The sequence below is a fragment of the Zeugodacus cucurbitae genome, chromosome 3 (genome assembly GCF_028554725.1).
Source record: "Zeugodacus cucurbitae isolate PBARC_wt_2022May chromosome 3, idZeuCucr1.2, whole genome shotgun sequence".
Taxonomy (NCBI): Eukaryota; Metazoa; Arthropoda; class Insecta; order Diptera; family Tephritidae; genus Zeugodacus; species Zeugodacus cucurbitae.
Genome location: NC_071668.1, coordinates 42909891 through 42932280, shown reverse-complemented (window position 1 = coordinate 42932280; position 22390 = coordinate 42909891). Strand labels below are relative to the sequence as shown.

Sequence of the window (22390 nt, the reverse complement as noted above, 5' to 3'; positions counted from 1 at the left end):
AATTAATCGTGTTTTTTATTGAATCTGGGTATTGCGATTAAAGCGATTAAAGAAAAACCATTAATAAAAAGTCGCAGTTACAAGGATAGCAGATTGGTGTAAGGATTAAATACCAATATTTTGTCTCAAAGGAAAGTTCAAAACAGAAAGTAACAAGTAGAGATATAAGAAGATTATTTTGACTGCCACCTTAGAAGAACAAAGGAGTTAAAAGATGTCCACTTATCTTCAATTTTTATTACGTATGTAACTACTGTTTGAACCTAATTTTTAATAAAAAGTGTTCATTGTACTTAGCTGTTTATCTGTTGTGCTTATTTTTCGAACTCGAGTTCTTCCATCTTTTGCAATTCTCCCAATAAAAGGTTATGTAATCAATCACCATTATATTATTTTACTGATCTCAATGTTTTCTCCTTCAAGCGGAACCGTAATATTTAGACATATGTAGATGTATGTATGTGAGAACCAGCGATTTTCAGGTGTCTAAGCGTTTATTTCATAGGTTTCATATACATTCCCGAAATTAACACTGTCAAGTCTGGTAGAAATATACATACTAAATATTTGATCAAAGATAAAAGTATTGGATAAATATATAACATCTGAATAATACATTTTGAGATTTTTCTTAGAATTCTTCAGAGCAGTCGCACAATGAATATAGAGTACTTCTTTATTATACACTCGCAACAAAGTTGCTAAGAGAGTATGATAGTTTTGTTCACATAACGGTTGGTTGTAAGTCCTAAAATTAAACGAGTTAGATATAGGGTTATATATATCAAAATGATCAGGGTGACGAGAAAAGTTCAAATCCGGATGTCTGTCTGTCCGTCCGTCTGTCCGTCCGTTCGTGCAAGCTGTAACTTGAGTAAAAATTGAGATATCTTGATGAAACTTGGAAGACGTATTTCTTGGCATCATAAGAAGGTTAAGTTCGAAAATGGGCGTAATCGGACCACTGCCACGCCCACAAAATGGCGAAAACCGAAAACACTTAAAGTGCCATAACTAAGCTATAAATAAAGCTATGGAAGTAAAATTTTGTATGAAGGATCGCACAATGACGGGGCATATATGGATGTAATTTTTTTGGGGAAGTGTGCGTGGCCCCGCCCCTACTAAGTTTTTTGTACATATCTCGCAAACTACTAAAGCTGTATCAAGGAAACTTTCTAGAGTCGTTTATTTTAGGTACTACCTTATACAGTTCTAAAATGGAGGAAATCGGATTGTAACCACGCCCACCTCCCATACAAAGGTTATGTTGAAAACTACTAAAAGTGGGTTAACTCACTAACGAAAAACGCCAGAAACACTAAATTTCACATAAGAAATGGCATATGGAAGCTACACTCAGATTTTTATACAAAATGGAAAATAGGCGTGGCATCGCCCACTTATGGGTCAAAAACCATATCTCAGGAACTACTCGACCGATTTCAATGAAACTTGGTTTGTAATAGTTTCATTAAATCCCAATGATATGTTGTGAAAATAGGCCAAATCTCTTTACAACCACGCCTACTTCCTTTATACCAGAACTTTGAAGACGATCTGAATCGTGTACTTTACAATATATAAAGTAAGCACTAGTGAAGATATCGATGCAGAATTTTGCACAAATACTACGTTAATATTGTGGCAGCCCTATTCTAAAAATCGCCGAAATCGGACCAAGGCCCTATATATCGAACATTAGGGCATCGGTGCTTCTAACCTAATATTAGGGTTTCCAACTTTCAATGTACTTTATACAATATTTATGACGAATATGTGGGTCAAATTGTGTATTATATTAATAAAGTTAAATAAATAAATTGCAAGAGTATAAAATGTTCGGTTACACCCGAACATAGCCCTTCTTTACTTGTTTTTACAATTGTTTTATTTTCCACAGAAGGAATTGGAACTATATCTTCAACTCTGGCTCTTTTTGTAACTCTCTCGTTGCAAGATCATGTAATCAATCAACGTTATTTATCCATTGTTAGAATCTTTCTAGCGCTTCACTTGAAACGAAATCATAATGTGTGGGTCAAATTATGCCAGAGTAATTTGTTAATAGGTGTCTGATCAATTATTATATAATGTTAGTACTAATTTCCGAAAATAAAATTAAATGTTTGTTTCATTGAGAAAAATTTTAAATATTATATTCTCTATGACTATTAATATTAAATAGATATTAACTCTCTTCTTTGGACATCACTCACCTATACAAAAAATAAAAATTCAAACCATTATTAGAAGAAAACAGGACATATTTTCATGCTACTTATGCTACTTAGTATATTTTACTTTTTACATGCTACTTAGTATATTTTATACTACTTAGAATATATTTTTAACTACGTTCACAAAAAAAAGCGAATTAATTTTTCCCTTTTTTCTTTCCAAATTCGCAAATACAACCTTTTGTAACGCAGTGTCAAATATTAGCTGTCACTATTTACCAAACCTTTTATAATTGAATCATGCACTATAGCTACATGGTTATTCTACATATTAACAAATTTGTGTAAAAACAAGGAAAGGCTAAGTTCGGTTGCAACCGAATATTTTATACTCTCGCAATTTATTTATTTAAATTTATTAATATAACAAACAATTAGACCCAATTTGAAAATCCTATAATTAGGTATACGAGAGCTAGGGGAAGTTACACTATTAGAAGAAAAATATTTCCTTTAAATTAAATTAAGATACCTGAGAGATTTACCGAAATTTTCGGTGAAAAATTACCATGGGGCACTGAATTCTTCATATTCGATATTCGTGGCTTTGAAAAGTTATAGTCCGATTTCGACATTTTTTCACAAGTGATGCCACCTACAGTATTTGTATAAAGTTTTATTTTGCTATCTTCATTGGTTCCTTATGTATATATTATAAAGTGAAGCAATAAGATGGAGTTCAAAATTGAGTTACATGACAAGTTGTCGTGGTTGTGAACCGATTTAATCCATTTTCCACATGTGTCATCAGGGTGTCAAGAAAATATTATATACCGAATTTCATTCAAATCGGTCGAGTAGTTCCTGAGATATGGTTTTTGGCCCATAAGTGGGCGATGCCACGCCCATTTTCTATTTTGTAAAAAATCTGAGTTCAGCTTCCTTTTGCAATTTCTTCTGTAAAATTTAGTATTTCTGACGTTTTTCGTTAGTGAGATAACCCACTTTTAGTAATTTTCAACCTAACCTTTGTATGGGAGGTGGGCGTGGTTATTATCCGATTTCAACTAATTTCATGGTGTGTGGTGGGGTACGTAAGACAACCGACTGCAGAAGGTTTGGTTTATTTAGATTTATTGGTTTGCGAGATATTTACAAATAACCGATTTGGGGGCGGGGTCACGCCCACTTCCCCAAAAAAATTACATCCTAATATACCCTTCCTAGTTCGATCCTTTGTTCCAAATTTACTTTTATAACCTTATTTATGGCTTAGTTATGACACTTTATGGGTTTTCGATTTTGTGGGCGTGGCAGTGGTCCGATTTTGCCGATTTTTTTCGAAAGCAACCCTCTCAGGGTCCCAAGGAACATGTGTTCCAAGTTTCCTCAAGATATCTCAATTTTTACTCAAGTTATCCGTTGCACGGACGGACAGACGGACGGACGGACAGACAGAAATTCGGATTTTGACTCGTCTCGTACCCCTGATCATTTTGATATACATAACCCTATATATAACACGTTTAGTTTTATGACTTACAAACAACCGTTATGTGAAAAAAACTATAATACTCTCTTAGCAACTTTTGTTGCGAGAGTATAATAAAAATGCTTATTTAAAGCAATTATTAAACTAATTGATATAAAATAAATATGTGGAAGCAATTTAGTGAAGTGTTAGTGTATAATAAGTGCATTATATAAATTAAAAGTTAAAAGTTAAAGTTTTCGATTACTAGAAAAACCGCCAAATTAAATGTGGAAACAATTATATATATAAGTAATCTGGAGATCCTCCTCTTTCCAACCATACCCATGTCAACCCTGAAATCGGGGGATACTACACTAAAGTTTCCCCGAAGTTGTAAAAGATCACGTACGAAAGAACTTAAACGGACGCACATTGCATAGCAATATTGTTCTTTTCTCCAAACGAAATCGATGGTGGTACCCATGGAATTATGTTACTATTCAAATGAATGCCCTTTCTTCTTATTTTCTTTGGGAGCTATATCGATCTCGCATAGTTGGGGCATTCCATTAACAAGATGATTCTACCTCGTCCTCTTCAAGGAAACTTCTGCATTCGATACCATTTTTAATGGGACAATGACCCCTTCAAATAATGATTTATTATTGAGAGCAAAGAGCTTCTTGAAGCCTGACTGTTTAGTAGAAGATCACAAAAGAATATGGGAATTTCCGACAGAAGTTCCACCACAGACAAAATATTAAACATGATTAGAATTACAAAGTTTTTGCATATTTTCATAGGAAAATATTCAAATTTATTTATATTAAATTAATTTTAAATTAATTCATAACCAATTACGAGATATACGAAAGTCAAGACCCATAGGAGCTACTTTTCTCATTTCGATTTTTCTACTGCATTTGTTTTTTCGTCAAAACTGTTAAAGAAACATATCATGTATAATTTTTTGCTTTGTGTAAAACCTTTATAAGGGCACAAAGATCAAAATAAAATGCATAAGAAAGCATGCGATTGCAAATAACCGTAAGTTTTTGCTCTCTTATTATCCTATATTTTAATGTCCCGTGCGACATCAAAAAACAACACTTATTCCCACTGCATCGCAAATAAAAGCAGCAAGCTCGCCAAATTTTGGGTATAAACAGTAAATTTTATACAATTAAAATAAAAAAAACCTTGTTCAAAAACCAAAAGATTTGTGGTGCTGGTAACTAATTAAAATTGGTCACGTGCGACATCGTAGGTGTGGAATTTAAAAATTGAAAATTATTTTTTGTCTTATAAAATTGACTAAAGTATGTAAATATATACATTTACATTAATTATTTACATATAAGCAAAAACCGCACTTTAAATTCCACTGAAATAGCTATTCAAATAGATTTTGGCGAAAATTATAGACTTACAAATCAAAACAAGGTTGTCAGGAGAAAATCATTTGCTTTTAAAAGTGACAAGTTAACGCATGACATATTATTTTCTTGATAAATCTCTTAACTAAATTTAACAAATCCTTTAGTTGCTTTTCTAAAATATTTATTTTTTTAAGATAACTGCTCTCAGTTTAAAATCAAATTTATGTTATCAAGCCTGGTTGATTTTATAAAATAATTAAAATACTGTTCATTAGAATAGTGGGAGCAGTTATCAAAAGGAAAGTCTAGCAGATAACGAAATCCCAAAATTTGTATACCCGAGGACAGCATTTTCTTAAAAAAAAACAGTATTTCACATTCATAATACTATTTTCATTTTGTTTCTAGTTGGATGTTAGTTAAAATAAATAAATAAATACATTTGCTACTTTTTAAGCCATTTTATTGGACTTGTTGTTAAATAATTCCGTATTATAACAACAAAGTCTACATAAATATTATGATGGAAAAAAATGTCCCGTGTGACATGTCCCGTGCTAATGGGGTAAATATTTAATTAAAAGAAACTATAAATTATTTTTGGGTGAAATTCATACCAATTTTAAAGGCATCCATTCACAACGCTCTACAATCAAAAACATTTGAATATTGCCTCACAATTCGCTGAAATCGGCGTTTGAATCGTTGTCCCCAAAAACGACTTCCAATTTTTGTCCCGTGCGAATGCCTTGGTTTTTTGCAATTATCTTGAAAATAAAAACCGTTCCAAAATCAACCTTTACACTAAATGTAGAGCTAATGAAGGGCTATTAAAAATCCTACTGTAAAAATTATAAAAACATTTTAGTTCATACTTATTTTTAGTTGAAAGGTGTACGATTGTCACGTTCGACATGGCGGAAATGCTCATATGTAGTCCTCCCACTTGTTCCCATTCTACAGTAGTTAATACTAACGTACCTAGCCTTAAAAGCTCGTTATCAGCCTTACATTATTACCGGGGATTCCTCTGTGGCCAGGCACCCAAACTAATCTAATCGTAACTGGTATCGCCCGAATGTGGGAGTAGACATTTCCTTACCAGTCTCGTCACTTCAAGGGAGGATCCTACGCTTCGAAGCAATAGGTCCGTTGCAACCTTTAAAGCATCCACTTGCGCTTTAAAAACGATAAAATAGTCGTGAAGCATTTTGAAGTCTCCACCACATAAGAATCCCACCGTATATTAGTTTAACTTTGGTTTTATATAGCCAAAAAGGCTACTTAATATACGTACCCTTAGTTCTTATTAAAAAAGTTGTTAATATTGATTAAATTGTTAATATTTATACTTGTTCCCTGCAATTGATTTTGTAAACAAATTTTACTGTTTCACATGAATAAAATTTCATTTACAATAAGGGAAAATTTCAGAAGGTGTCAGATTTTCCCCATGTGAGATTTATGTTAGAAAAATACAAATGAGTTTTTTCACTGGGAATGTCGTTCACATGAAATTTACAATAAGGCTGATTATATACTGTAATTCTATTAAATATTCCTCAACTAATCGTGAGGTTAATGATAGATTTTACTAATAAGGCTGATTATATACTGTAATTCTATTAAATTTTCCTCAACTAATCGTGAGGTTTATGATAGATTTTACAGTTATTCAAGGTAATATAAAAAGCATATTGCACTCATCATATTAAATTTATTTCTACAATCAAATATATTATTAAATCTTAAAAAAATTTATAAATATGGAGTACTCTTCTAGTTTTAGTATTTGTAGTATAGGAGCAGGCAACGAAAACTAAAATTTTAATTTTGATAACACTTCAGTTTGTTCTAATGAAGTAGGATTTGTTATCGAAACAATCAGAAATACGGTGTGACCAATAAAAGTGTTGCATTTAAATTATCCTTTTATGTGGTGTTTCAGTGACATTGAAGTCTAATATTTCTTTTTATGTACTTACGCTTAATAACGCTTTTTTATTATATTAGTGGTTTAAAAGAATTACGCATATGTATGTATTTTATAAAGTATATTTATAAATCAATATTAGCAAGAAGATATTAAGCCATATACCATTAATATGTATTTTAATACTATTATTTACTTTATTAAATGAATAAACTTCAATATTTATGAACTATAATCCAATCATACTTTTTGCATTTGATCCCTAGAACGTTTTGCAATTTTGGCTTCATTCGCATATTCCAATAATTAATTTAAAACGCAATACAATTTGAATTATGTATGTATGTATGTAAAATATGATTCTTTATTTTGTACATTTTTTATACCCTCGCTACATGTTGTACATAGAGTATAATGGTTTTGTTCACGTAACGGTTGTTTTTACCTAAAACTAAAGGAGTTATATGAATACATACATATATATAAAAATTACCAAGATGACGATAAAAGTTGAAATCTGTCTGTCTCTTCAATTTTTTAAATGTTCCAACATTAATCTTTTGGTACTTTATACAAATTATGTTTCTATGCCAGAGATTTATTTGCAGGACTTTATTATGTAATAATCACTGGAGATTTTAACATTTGACAATTTTAAACGGACTACATTAAGATATACTCTCGAAGAAACATTTTTTAGTTCCCAGCATGATAAAAAACATTCAACTACAACTGCCGGTACACAAATTGTAGACGTAAGCCATCGAAATTAAATAGTAGTTTAAGAATAAATGTACGATTGATAAATGTGTATATGTATTTAATAATCATTGTAAGAATGCATTTTTTTCGGTTACAGGTTTCGCTTTCGGTTTCGGTTTTTTCGGTTTGACTTTTCTGTTTTTGAATTTGTTTACATTCTCATTTCTGGCAGTAATGTAAACTTTTTTGAAAATATTTGAACGAAAAAACATTTCGAGATTTTCTACAATTCGGAAGTTTTCCAGAGTACCTATTTCCCTTCGCAACGCAATTCGCTTTTGTAACGCATTTCTATTCGTAACGCCTTACAAAGTAACACCCCTGAATTTCAAATATTTATCCAACGTCATATAACAATAATTTTAATAATGTGGTTTTCTATGTTTTGTGTATATAATGAGGTGACACCCCATTGACTGGGGAAATTGTTTCATATACTGTAGTTTTCCGAAATAATGCAGAAATGTGCGCAATTTCATCGTCCATATTGTATAAAAATGTTATTCTGATGCGTAGATAAATAAACCGTGAAAAAAAAGTGCCGTTATTAGACTTGTTATGTTTCGTTATTTTTTAACCACAATAACGACACATCTCTGTTGTGCCAGAATTAGGCATGTTTTTTTTTAGAAAGAAAGACATATTTTGTGTTACAACACATAGGGTGAATTTGGTTTTCTTTTCACAAAGAACGACATATTTTGTGTTAGAACGATATTTATGAAAAGGGAATTAATTTTTACATGTTGCTTTTTTCAACAATAACGACACATTTAACTTATGACGGCGAAATTGATTTATATTTTTCACAAATAACGACATAATTCAAAAGGGGTCAAGTTAATGCCTATGGCAAAGCTTCAGTACACTCTTTTTAGTCTCTCTTATGCTCATCATTTTATTAAATATATAACATGCCACTAGTTTTTTCAATGCACTTATGGCATTGTTCTATATTTCAATTGAAAACTTTAAACCGCGCTCCTGAAAAATTTACTTTTTTGAGTTGTGACACTATTCATGTAAATGAGCGATATGTAGTTGATAATAATGCTTTCCAATAAACCCATGTTTGATGAGAAATATTTCGATTTTGGAAGCTAACTTCGTAAAACGGGTAAATTTCTTTTTATACTCTCGCAACATGTTGCATAGAGTATTATAGTTTTGTTCACATGACGGTAACGGAAATCGGATAATAACCACGCCCACCTCCCATACAAAGGTTATGTTGAAAAAGAAACAAGCACAAGTACACAGAAAAGGAAAAACGCGGTGACTAAAAGTGGGTTAACTCACTAACGAGAAAAGTCAGAAACACCAAAGGAAGCTGTACTGAGATTTTTTTACAAAATGGAAAATGGGCGTGGCGTCGCCCACTTATGGGTCAAAAACCATATCTCAAGAACTACTCGACCGATTTCAATGAAATTTGGTATATATTACTTTCTTGACACCCTGATGACACGGGTGGAATATGGGCGAAATCGGTTCACAACTACGCCTACTTCCCATATAATTCAATTGTTAACCTTCTGATTCGTTCACTTTATAATACATATGTATATACATTAGGACCAAATGAAGATAGCGAAATAAAACTTTACACAAATACTGTATTTGAGCTGTGACATCACTTGGAAAAATTGTCAAAATCTTACCATGACTTTTCAAGGCCCCTGATATCGACCATGAAGAACTCAGTGCCTAAGGGTAATTTTTCACCAAAAATATAGATAAATCTCTCAGATATTTTAATGTAATTCATTCCCTCTGAATTTTTTTCTTATAACAGTTTGTCTCTGTACCAAAAATGGTTAAATGGGTCATAACTTCCCCTAGATCCCATATACCTAATGAAAAGTAATATAAAATTAAGTGAGCTTATAGTCTTCGATATATTGTATCTTGCTGGTGAAAACGAATGAAATCGGTTTAGAAATTACCTCAGTCTCCATATACTATTTATGATGATTTTCGTTATTCTATTGAACTTTATGCCGAATATATGGGTCGAATTGTGTTATCTTTATAAAATTATATCAATAAATTGCGAGAGTATAAAATGTTTGGTTGCACCCTTAGCCTTTCCTTACTTGCTTTATTTATGAGTCAATCTATGAAATATTTTTTTCCAATATCCAGTCGAGTGTAGTACAGTGTAAATGATTGAGTTAGATCACATTTGAAACGCTTCGGTGCTCTTATATATTTTTTTGTTCTACTTAGTTGAGGGTAGCTAAAAATTTTCTGTTTTAAATTCATTATGGCCCAACCTTGTTATGTTCACTAATTTTTTTCATTTTGAAAATGAAACAATGAAATTAATTGTTTCATTCAATTAAAAAATCTTTGTCATGCTTTAGAATTTAATATGAGGTACTCTACATACATACCTGCTCAAAATAATAGGCACACCAAACTTTTTCAAGTAAAAAAGTCAAAAATTAGTTTTATTTAAATTTGTAAGAAAAGTTAAAACGCAATTCTATTCTTTAGATATTTACAAATAAATTTAAATAAACTTCACGTTATAATAAAGCAAAACAATTTTTTGATTGCAATAATGAAAGCTTCCTGGCTATTCGAGTTGGTAGCTAGGCCTTTTAAAAACACTTGTGAACTCGTTAAGCACAAAGTTCATTTCCAGTTTTTGCTGCCATCGCCTCCGACGACTTAAAAAGGTAATTTTTGCAAATAGTTACAAGGTGACAATCTCGTTTTCCACGATTGCCCTTCTAGTATTATAAGGTTTGAAACTAACCTATTAGAGAGCGGAGACACATCCACTTTTTCAAAAGAATACAATTACAGTTTTATGGTTTAGTTATAGCGCTTTTTAGCATTTCGATGAAGCCAATTTAGTGAGCATGGCAGTTATCCGATTTCGCCCATATGCAATACCAACCCTCTCATGGTGTCAAGGAACCTTTGTTTATCTCAATTTTACTCAAGTAATCGATTGCACAGATGGACGGATTTCAACACTAGTCCTTAACCTGATCACTTTGGTATCACCCTATATAACACATTTAGTTTTAGGCTTAAAACAACCGTTAGATGAACGAAACTTCTATGCTCTGTGCAACATGTTGTGAGAGTGTAATAAATAAAACAACAAAATATTGCGAAAAATGTTTAGTATTATTAACTATATTTTGAACTGTGTATTATATTATAAAAATAAGGCAAAAGTCATAACCATTTGGGGAAAATACTCTCAATTCAGTATAAACACTTATTGAAATAAATACGTATGTACATACACCAATGTATCGACGTACATACGAGTACATATGGATGTTTGCAAGTGTGTATATAAACGTTTATTTGTATTTCCGACATGGCTGATTTGTGCAAGGTTTACTCTCTCTATCCCATGAAGCGTTACAATAGGAGTGCTACAATAGTGCTACTCAAAATTTGGAACGTTGCGACATTGGCTGCTTTTATTTAATCAGTTTGTTATTCGTTTTCTCTCTCTACAGTTGTGTGTCGATTTAATGCAAAGTATATTGTAATTAATTAATTATAAAGAATTGTTGAAAAAATATCATGTTCATTATTTTGTAAGTCGAAATAAAAACAAAAAAATCGCAAAATAAAATAATGACGTGAAGCTACATTTTATTAACACAATTGTGTATTTAGGTTCAAAAGGATAATTGGTAATTAAAACTGAAACACACGGTAAAATCTATTGCAGCTTAAGCTAAATTTTGAGAAAAATCTCAAGTATTCAACAGTATTCCATTCGTAAACAAAAATTTTGAACTTTCGTTAAATCTCCAACACAAACATCAAATTGAACGTAAACCGTGCATTCGATGTATTTTTATACTCTCGCAACAAAAGTTGCTAAGAGTGTATTATAGTTTTGTTCACATAACGGTTGTTTGTAAGTCATAAAACTAAACGAGTTAGATATGGAGTTATATATATCAAAATGATCAGTATGACGAGACGAGTTGAAATCCGGATGTCTGTCTGTCCGTCCGTCCGTCTGTCCGTGCAACGGATAACTTGAGTAAAAATTGATATATCTTAACGAAGCTTGAAACACATATTCCACATTTCCCTGAGGAGGTCGAAAATGGGCAAAATCGGACCATTGCAACGCCCACAAAATGGCCAAAAACAAAAACCTATAAAGTGTCATAACTAAGCCATAAATAAAGTTATGAAAATAAAATTTGGAACATAGGGTCGTATTAGGGAGGAGCATATTCGGATGTAATTTTTTTGGAAAAGTGAGCGTGACCCCGCCCTCAAATAGGTTTTTTGTATATAACTCGCAAACCAATAAAGCTATATAAACCAAACTTTCTGCAGTCGTTTCTTATACAGGCCAAAAATGAAAGAAATCGGATAATAACCCCGTCCCCCTCCCATACAAAGGTTAGGTTGAAAATGACTAAAAGTGGGTTAACTCACTAACGAGAAACGTCAGAAACACTAAATTTTACAGAAGAAATAGCAGAAGGAAGCTGCACTCAGATTTTTTACAAAATGAAAAATGGGCGTGGCATCGCCCACTTATGGGTCAAAAACCATATCTTAGGTATTCGGTACATAATACCTTCTGACACCCTGATGACACATGTGAAAAAATGGATGAAATCGGTTCATAACCACGACAACTTCCCATATAACTCAATTGTGAATTCCATCTGATTCCTTCACTTAATAATGTAAACATAAGGAACCAATGAAGATAGCTTAATAAAACTTTACACAAATAGTGCATATCATCTCTGGCTTCACTTGAGAAAAAATTGTCGAAAACGGACAATAACTTTTCAAGGCCCCTGTTATCGAACATGTTGAACTCCGCGCCTAAAGGTAAATTTTAACCGAAAATATGGATAAATCTCTCTGATAATTTAATGTAATTCAGAGGAAATTGTTTTCTTCTAATAGTGTGATTCTGTTCCAAAAATTATTAAAATCGGATAATAACATCTCCTAGCTCTCATATACCTAATTATAGGTTTTTCAAAAATGCGGTGGGCTTTAATCTGCATATATGGATTGGTTAATATGTGAGATATCTTAGCGAAATTAAGTGAGTGTATAGTCTTGGATATAGCGTACCTTGCTGGTGAAAATGAATGAAATCGGTTCAGGAATTTCCTCAGCCCTCATACACTATATAGGACGATTTTCGTTATTCTTTATGCCGAATTTATAGGTAAATTTGTGTGTTATGTAAATAAAATTTCTTCAATAAATTGCGAGAGTATAAAATGTTCGGTTGCACCCGAACTTAGCCTTTCCTTACTTGTTTGTTTTAATATTTTGTATTTTAAAGCTTCAAAATAGTTTGGCAAAAAAATGCCCGGTTTCACAGTTCGTATTTATGTTATGCTTAGGATAATACAAAAAAATAGTTTTTTACAGTTCATACTTTAGTTATGCCTAATGGAAAACTTAAGCAGTGCTTAAGTAACAGCTGATTTTTGTTTGGAATTGCTTAGAATTTTGAATTATTTGTCAAAAGGATATTGTTTACCGAAAGAGAAAATATGGTGGAATACCTTGAGTCCGATGGTGATTTTATGCTTTTCGATGAGTTGTAATAGGTGCCCCGACTCGCCTGCCATCAAATTTGGTGTCCTTTTATTATTTGCCTTCATTTTCAATATTCAATATAATATTTTTTCTACGCAAATTTATTTTTCATCAATTAAAATTTCAATTTGTCAAACATATTTTTATACATGACATTTGTAAAACATATGTTTTCCATTGTGTTACCATATTTCATAATAAAATTTTATAGAAAATAAGCATCGACTGTGAAACGCAAACGTCTACTATATCTTCAGCAATGCTCAGCTAAGATTTTATTTGGGCACAACTTAAGTACGAACTGTAAAACCGGGCGTAACTCTCATGCCCGGTTTCACAACCTAAGCACGGGTTGTGCTTGAGATTAAACATATGTAGCGTTTTACAATTCATACATAAGCAAAAAAAATATAAATTGTTTCCTTGTAACTGAAAAATGGAATCGCTTAAATCGATGGCGGTTCAAACAGTTAACTTCAAAATGGAATATATCATTACTGCTGCTACTGTTACCATGAAATTTGGCAACCCATTTCAGCAGACCGTTGAATTTTGCAGGAACAAATTTGACTTAACCCTTACCAAGCCATTGTTTTGCATTGAAGATGTTTCTATCAGGAATACCAAGTAACGAGATTAACTTTTTCCATTATAAACAAAAAATAGCAAATGTAGAGTTCAAGGAACGGCCCAACTTTCCAAAATGGAATATATTTCTGAACAAAAAGTTTAATTTACCGTAATGGGCTTTACCGATCTAAGTGAATGGCCAAATACACCATTAAATGTCTCTGGAAATAACGGGACTTTTTACGAAACCGTGTTATTTCATGACGATTTTTTATTTATACTCGACACTGTAATTAGCAGTTGTTCTTTGAGAGTATGAATATTGTATAATTTATGAGGTTCTCAGTTGTCCACTATAGAGAATCCTATTACTGTCTTACTGCGAATAATCGGACAAAGATATCGGTAAAGCTTTAATAGTAATATTTATTTAGAATTTAAAAATGTATTATGGATGTAAAGATTTAATAACAGTACATTGGTGCTCAGTCGTTCTTATTCATTCGAAGGATGAGGTGGGTGACCATACATTATTTAAGAAATGAGAATGCTGCCTAATTTCAAACTGCGATATATGTATAGTAACAAAGTATATATGTACATATGTCTAATATGTATGTATGTATGCAAGGGCTAATGAAAGCTATAGTCCAACTAAAGAAAAATAGTTTCAACATTTTTATTACATTAATCTCAAGAGGGTGGTTAGGCATACTTACTTTTATTACTTGTCCTACTTTATTTACTTTACTGCGGAAATGTGAATGTACTTAGTCGAGCAATTACTGTAAACGTCGGTATGTGTTATTCCTACTCAATAAAAAAAATTGGTAAGAGATAAAAGAATTAAACAAATTGTATGCTACAAGAATTTTGTTTGTAATAAATAAACGTTTACATATGTTGTAATATTTAAAATTTCTTTGCTGTGTTAGAGCTATATTTTTTCTAAAGCACTTTAAACAATTTGCCTCAGAATAAGCTAGAAAAGGACACAATACATACGATTTATTACAAAATTTTAATCCATTTAAAACCAAAACAGTCCAAAAATTGGCAACCGAAAATTGAGTCTTAATTTCTTCAGTTTATTTCATATGAAAAGTCAAACTTAACATTTTAATTATAATCAGAATGTTTTTAACATAGATTAGTAATGGGTTGTGCCACCCTTGTTGACAAGAACTTTAGAAATTTTATTGAGGAGAGAACCCTATATTTTTATACTCTCGCAACATGTTGCACAATAATATTATAGTTTTGTTCAGGGTTGTTTGTGTCACCAAGAAATAAAATAGTTAGATATGGGGTTATATATGTATATATAAAAATGATCAGGATGACGAGTGGAGTTGAAATCCGGATGTCTGTCCGTCCGTCTGTCCGTGCAAGCTTGAGTAAAAATTGAGATATCTTAATGAAACTTGGAACACATATTCCTTGGCACCCTGAGGAGGTTGCTTCCGAAAATGGTCAAAATCGGTCCACTGCCACCCACAAAATGTCGAAAACCGAAAACCTTTACAGTGTCATAACTAAGCCATAAATAAAGTTATGAAAATAAAATTTGGTACAGAGGATCGCATTAGGGAGGGGAACATTTGGATGTAATTTTTTTTTCAATTGGGTCAGTCGGTTCTTTTAGCCATTTCCTTATACATTCCAAAAATTAAAGAAATCGGATAATAACCGTGGGCGTGGTACCTCCCATACAAAGGTTATGTTGAAAATGACTAAAAGTGCGTTAACTCACTAGCGAAAAACGTCAGAAGCACTAAATTTTACATAAGAAATGGCAGATGGAATCTGCACTCAACAAAATGGGTCAAAAACCATATCTCAAGAACTACTCGACCGATTTCAATGAAATTCGATAAACAACAATATGGACGAAATCGGCTCATAATCACGCCTTCTTCCCATATAACTCAATTTCGAATTCCATCTGATTCGTTCACTTTATAATATATATATAAGGGTCGAATTGAGTTATTTTTATAAAATTACATCAATAAATTGCGAGAGTATAAAATGTTCGGTAGTTTCAACATTTTTATTACATTAATCTCAAGAGGGTGGTTAGGCATACTTACTTTTATTACTTGTCCTACTTTATTTACTTTACTGCGGAAATGTGAATGTACTTAGTCGAGCAATTACTGTAAACGTCGGTATGTGTTATTCCTACTCAATAAAAAAAATTGGTAAGAGATAAAAGAATTAAACAAATTGTATGCTACAAGAATTTTGTTTGTAATAAATAAACGTTTACATATGTTGTAATATTTAAAATTTCTTTGCTGTGTTAGAGCTATATTTTTTCTAAAGCACTTTAAACAATTTGCCTCAGAATAAGCTAGAAAAGGACACAATACATACGATTTATTACAAAATTTTAATCCATTTAAAACCAAAACAGTCCAAAAATTGGCAACCGAAAATTGAGTCTTAATTTCTTCAGTTTATTTCATATGAAAAGTCAAACTTAACATTTTAATTATAATCAGAATGTTTTTAACATAGATTAGTAATGGGTTGTGCCACCCTTGTTGACAAGAACTTTAGAAATTTTATTGAGGAGAGAACCCTATATTTTTATACTCTCGCAACATGTTGCACAATAATATTATAGTTTTGTTCAGGGTTGTTTGTGTCACCAAGAAATAAAATAGTTAGATATGGGGTTATATATGTATATATAAAAATGATCAGGATGACGAGTGGAGTTGAAATCCGGATGTCTGTCCGTCCGTCTGTCCGTGCAAGCTTGAGTAAAAATTGAGATATCTTAATGAAACTTGGAACACATATTCCTTGGCACCCTGAGGAGGTTGCTTCCGAAAATGGTCAAAATCGGTCCACTGCCACCCACAAAATGTCGAAAACCGAAAACCTTTACAGTGTCATAACTAAGCCATAAATAAAGTTATGAAAATAAAATTTGGTACAGAGGATCGCATTAGGGAGGGGAACATTTGGATGTAATTTTTTTTTCAATTGGGTCAGTCGGTTCTTTTAGCCATTTCCTTATACATTCCAAAAATTAAAGAAATCGGATAATAACCGTGGGCGTGGTACCTCCCATACAAAGGTTATGTTGAAAATGACTAAAAGTGCGTTAACTCACTAGCGAAAAACGTCAGAAGCACTAAATTTTACATAAGAAATGGCAGATGGAATCTGCACTCAACAAAATGGGTCAAAAACCATATCTCAAGAACTACTCGACCGATTTCAATGAAATTCGATAAACAACAATATGGACGAAATCGGCTCATAATCACGCCTTCTTCCCATATAACTCAATTTCGAATTCCATCTGATTCGTTCACTTTATAATATATATATAAGGGTCGAATTGAGTTATTTTTATAAAATTACATCAATAAATTGCGAGAGTATAAAATGTTCGGTGGCACCCGAACCTAGCCCTTCCTCATTTAGCTTTGTATATAGATGTTTGGCATTAATAAAATTACATTTTATATCTATGAATATATGTAAGATATGAAAGGTCTTAAAATTCAAAATGAAGAAAACATGGTACACTACAAGCCCGAAGCTAGAGCAGCAAGAGGAGGACTTAATAAACAGTTACCACTGTCTCCTTTGGAAGGAGCTGTTGCGAATTTGATGCAGGACGTAATTAGCTGGACCATTACGTAGAGTAGTCGGATTAGCCGGACGCGAGGAGCATGAGGCCCTGGAAGTATCACATATTTTAGAAGAAAGTTTGGAGGACGCAGATGTCACCACTACTTCTTTTGGTATTTACGCCAGCACTCATATACCCATCTTTCCAACATACATATCTCCAATTAAAAAATATCAAATAAAGTTGGAAGTTGGAGAGATAAACGTAAGTGTCGTTTAGAGTCAATAGAGAATAGCGTAAAATCTCGTTGCATAAGAAAGGCGTTTATATTTGAAAAAGAGCGCCTATATAAAATATGAATAAAACTTTCGATAACTTTTCTTTGGCGTTACGATATACTTCAAGAATACGAATTTAGGAACGAAACGACGATAAGAACGACAACGGGAATAGGGCCGAATGACACTCTTTAAAAGGTTAAAGGTGTTCGAAAAATAATTAGGCGTTTTTCTTTTCCCAACTTATTAAGAGGTGGATTTTTCTTTAACCACCCTTTTAGTACTTGATTTGATAATTTTGATATTATTTTTTCTTCAATTTTAACGGAGGAGTCATACACCGTCCGCGTGCTTCCATAAATCGACGATTATTGCCCCATTTGAAGCTTTTTTTATAAGTTTCTTTAGTGCGAAGAAAATTTAAAATTATTTTTCGATGCCTTCCCACTTTTTCTGCAATTTTATGCAGAAACAGTCCACATTCATGAACTTTTTCGATTTTGGATTTTCCTCCACAAATAAAACTACTCTTCTTCCCAAATTAGTACAACGATTTTAAAAACAAGTAAGGAAAGGCTAAGTTCGGGTGCAACCGAACATTTTATACTCTCGCAATTTATTGCTATATTTTTATTAAGATCACACACAATTTGACCCATATATTCGGCATAAAGTCCAATAGAAAAACTAAAATCATCACATATAGTATATAGGCTGAGGTAATTCCTGAACCGATTTCACTCATTTTCATCACCACCATACATTATATCTGAGAGTATATGCCCACTTAATTTAGCTAAGATATTTCACATATTAACCAATTTATAAGCTATTAAGCCCATCGTATTTTTGAAGCTATATGAGAGCTAGGGGAAGTTATGATCCGATTTTAACCATTTCTGGTACAGAGACTTACTATTAGAAGAAAACTATTACTTCTGAATTAAATTGAGATATCTGAGAGATTTACCGATATTTTCGGTGAAAAATGACCATAAGGCACTGAGTTCTTCATATTCGATATCCGGGGCATTGAAAGTTATAGTCCGATTTCGACAATTTTTTCACAAGTGATGCCACGGATCATATACAGTGTTTGTGTAAAGTTTTATTTCGCTATCTTCATTGATTCTTATGTATATCTTATAAAGTGACGGAATCAGATGGACTTCAAAATTTAGTTACATGGGAAGTTGTCGTGGTGGTGAACCGATTTCATCCTTTTTCCACACGTGTCATCAGGGTGTCAAAAAAGTAATATATACCGAATTTCTTTGAAATCTTGTTGAGTAGTTGCTGAGATATTTTTGACCCATAAGTGGCCGATGCCACGCCCATTTTCCATTTTGTAAATAGATCTGAGTGCAGCTTCTTTCTGCTATTTCTTCTGTAAAATTTAGTGTTTCTGACGCTTTTCGTTAGTGAGTTAACGCACTTTTAGTAATTTTCAACCTAACCTTTGTATGGGAGGTGGGCGTGGTTATTATCCGATTTCTTTAATTTTTGGGCTGTATTAAGAAGTGGCGATTCGGCTATAACCGGCTAAACGGTTGCAACGCCAATCACATACATTAAGAAGTGGCTAGAAGAAACGACTGCAGAAGGTTTGGTTTATTTAGCTTTATTGGTTTGCGAGATATATACAAAAAACCTGTTTGGGGGCGGGGTAACGCCCACTTAAAAAAAAAATTACATCCAAATATGCGCCTTACTAGTGTAATCCTTTATCCAAATTTTACTTTTATAACTTTATTTATGACTTAGTTATGACACTTTATGTGTCTTCGGTTTTCGCCATTTTGTGGGCGAGGCAGTGGACCGATTTTGCCCATTTTCGAATGCATCCCTATCACGGACCCAAGGAACATGTGTGCCAAGTTTCGTCAAGATATCTCAATTTTTACTCAAGTTATCCATTGCATGGACGCCCCCTACTAATTTTTTTGTATATATGTATCTCGTAAACTACTAAAGCTATATTAACGAAATTTTCAGGACTCGTTTTTTTTCAGGCATTTCCTTATATAGTCCAAAAATAGAGGAAATTGGATTATAACCACGCCCACTTCCCATACAAAGGTTATGTTGAATACTACCACCCACTTATGGGTCAAAAACCATATCTCCGAAACTACTCAACCAATTTCAATGAAATTCGGTTTGTAATATTTCCCTTGCATCCCAATTATATGTTGTGAAAATAGGAACAACACGCCTACTTCCTATATACCAGAACTTTGAACACGATCTGAGCCGTTTACTTTACAATATATAAAGTAAGAACTAGTGAAGATTTCGGAACAGAACTTTGCACAAATACTACATTTATAGAGGGCATTGCCCTTTTAAAAATCGTCGAAAACGGACCATAAATTTTTAAGGCCCCATACATATATCGAACATGAGGAACTGAGCGCTTCTATTTTTTTTACCGGAAATATAGGTAAGTCTCTCAAATATTTTGAAGAAATTCATAGGGAATATATTTTATTTAATAATGTCTCCGTGCCTAAAATACGGGTCATAACTTCAACTAACTTCCTCCATATAATATTAGGGTTTCCAACATTCAATGGTTGTCGGTTTTTGCTATTACCGTCAATCGGTATAAACAACTTGACATGAAATTAATATATGCTATATATAGAATCGATATACAAATATAAAATTTAGATCAATTAGACAATCTTGGGGGTGTTCATTAACTTAGTATTATGGTTATTCTTCTTAACTGGCGTAAGTAACACTTACGCGGTTAAAGCCGCGTTTACAACATCGCGCCATTCATTCTACCGTTTGGCAGTTTGGCCGCTGTATTCGCTGAACTATCTATGTCAATGTCGTCGAATAACTCATACAACTCATCATTCCATCGTCTGCGGTATTCGTCATTGCCAATGTTTAAAGGACCGTAAATCTTCCAAAACTTTTCTTTCGAAAACTCTTGATGCCGTCTCATCGGTAGTTGTCATCGTCCACGCTTCTGCACCATAAAGCAGGTTGGGAATGATGTGGGAGTTTTTGTTCGTCGAGAGAGGACTTCACTTTTCAATTGCCTACTCTGTCCAAAGTAGCACCTGATGGCAAGAGTGATTATGCATTGGACTTCTAGGCTGACATTGTTATTGCTGTTAATAATTGTTTACATGACTTAGTAACATGCAACAACATCTCACAAAACCGTCATCACATCACATTACATCACGCATCACATCATTACATCTCAATGCAGCAGGTTACAACCCACACCACTACACACGCACGCATCATACACAGCGTCTAACATCGCTCATCGTAAAACACAACAACCACACGATCATCAACGAATTGAATCAGATATTCACCACCAAAATTATTAAAAGGGATAGATCCCAACGGGATCTTCCTCATTCGATTCTAATCGTGAACCAGAACGCTCGCTACCAACCCGGTTTTTATCGTTTATTCCCAGCAAGGAATCTCATTTCCGTCCGTCCATTTCAGTCAGCAAGGAATCTCATTCCGTCCGTCCATTCCAGTCAGGATACGGACAGCAGTTCTAGTGCGCTGTGTGTGTGTGTGCGGTGACTCATCGTATCTCAACTCAGTTTAATTAAAGATAAGCCAAATTGTTTTCGACAAAAGTGAATATCCCAACATATGTTCATATTAGAACAAATTAAGTTGAAATTTTAATAATAAATTATTATAACGTTTAAAGAATCTTGCGTGTTTGCGTTTTCACTTTCGACTCATACTTTCCGCACGTAAGTATACCAGAGTCATACATATACAAGTGGTCCTTCGAACCTACCGAAAAGGCACCTAAAGTGAAACACCACAAAAAATATTAAATAATAAATACATTTGTAAAACCAAAAAAAAAAAAAATTGGAAAGATTTAAAAGTGCAAAACAATAAAAAAGTGGTAGCTGCAAGCAAAACCAAAAGGATAGAAAAAAATCATACATTCGCGTACATACCAATTTACAAAATGAAAAACTAAAGTGCACAAAGTTAACAAGCGAAAGTGCAGTGTAAGAAGCAAAAAAGTGGTAAAATAATCAAAACTACACAAACCAAATTGTAATAAACGGGCGCGATATAACATAAAACAAAGGTCAACAACCTCTACAACTCTACAACTACATAAACGGGCGCGATAAAATACAAATTACTAAAACTAAAACTAACTAAAAGAGACAAAAAAAATTACAAAAACAATAATAAGAAGGGATAAGTCCACACCAGCAAACAACGAAGGTAGAAAACAACAATTCAAAAGAGACACCGTGGGACACCGTGGGACACACAACAAGGAACAAGGAACAAAACGATAGACAGAGAGCAAAAAAAAGAGCACACATACATAGGTACCACCAAAACCCTTGGCGGAAAACAAAGTGAGTCCGTTCCATTACATATTAAATTATAAAAATTTGAATAGGTATGCTCATATGTATGTTGACGGTATTTCGGTACAGTTTTAAAAGTATTTCGGTACAGTTTTGACGGTATTTCGGTACACCGTTAATTACAAAAATATCACCGAACTGTTATTAATAACCGCAAAACAGTTCGGTTATAGCTGTACCAAAATAACAAAAAAAAAAGAAGTAACTGCCTCTTTGCTTATTTGTGTAACTAAACACCCTTTATAACCCTCAAA

At 33.0% G+C, this 22390-nt stretch overlaps 1 protein-coding gene across 8 annotated transcripts in view; it reads left to right on the top strand.

Annotated features, from left to right (window-relative positions):
- Nucleotides 1–22390, top strand: part of LOC105220240 (myb-like protein X) — a 41757-nt gene that overhangs the window by 4397 nt on the left and 14970 nt on the right. The window contains exon 2 of one of the 8 annotated variants that reach the window (XM_054226249.1): nucleotides 7575–7704. The exons of 4 other annotated variants lie outside the window; for them this stretch is intronic. In XM_054226249.1, coding sequence (XP_054082224.1) covers nucleotides 7675–7704 — 30 coding nt within the window. In that variant the 5' untranslated portion in view covers nucleotides 7575–7674. Of the gene's footprint in view, nucleotides 1–84; nucleotides 243–7574; nucleotides 7705–19737; nucleotides 20186–22390 lie in introns of those variants that run through there. 3 more of the 8 variants (XM_054226251.1, XM_054226252.1, XM_054226250.1) reach the window with 3 other exon arrangements.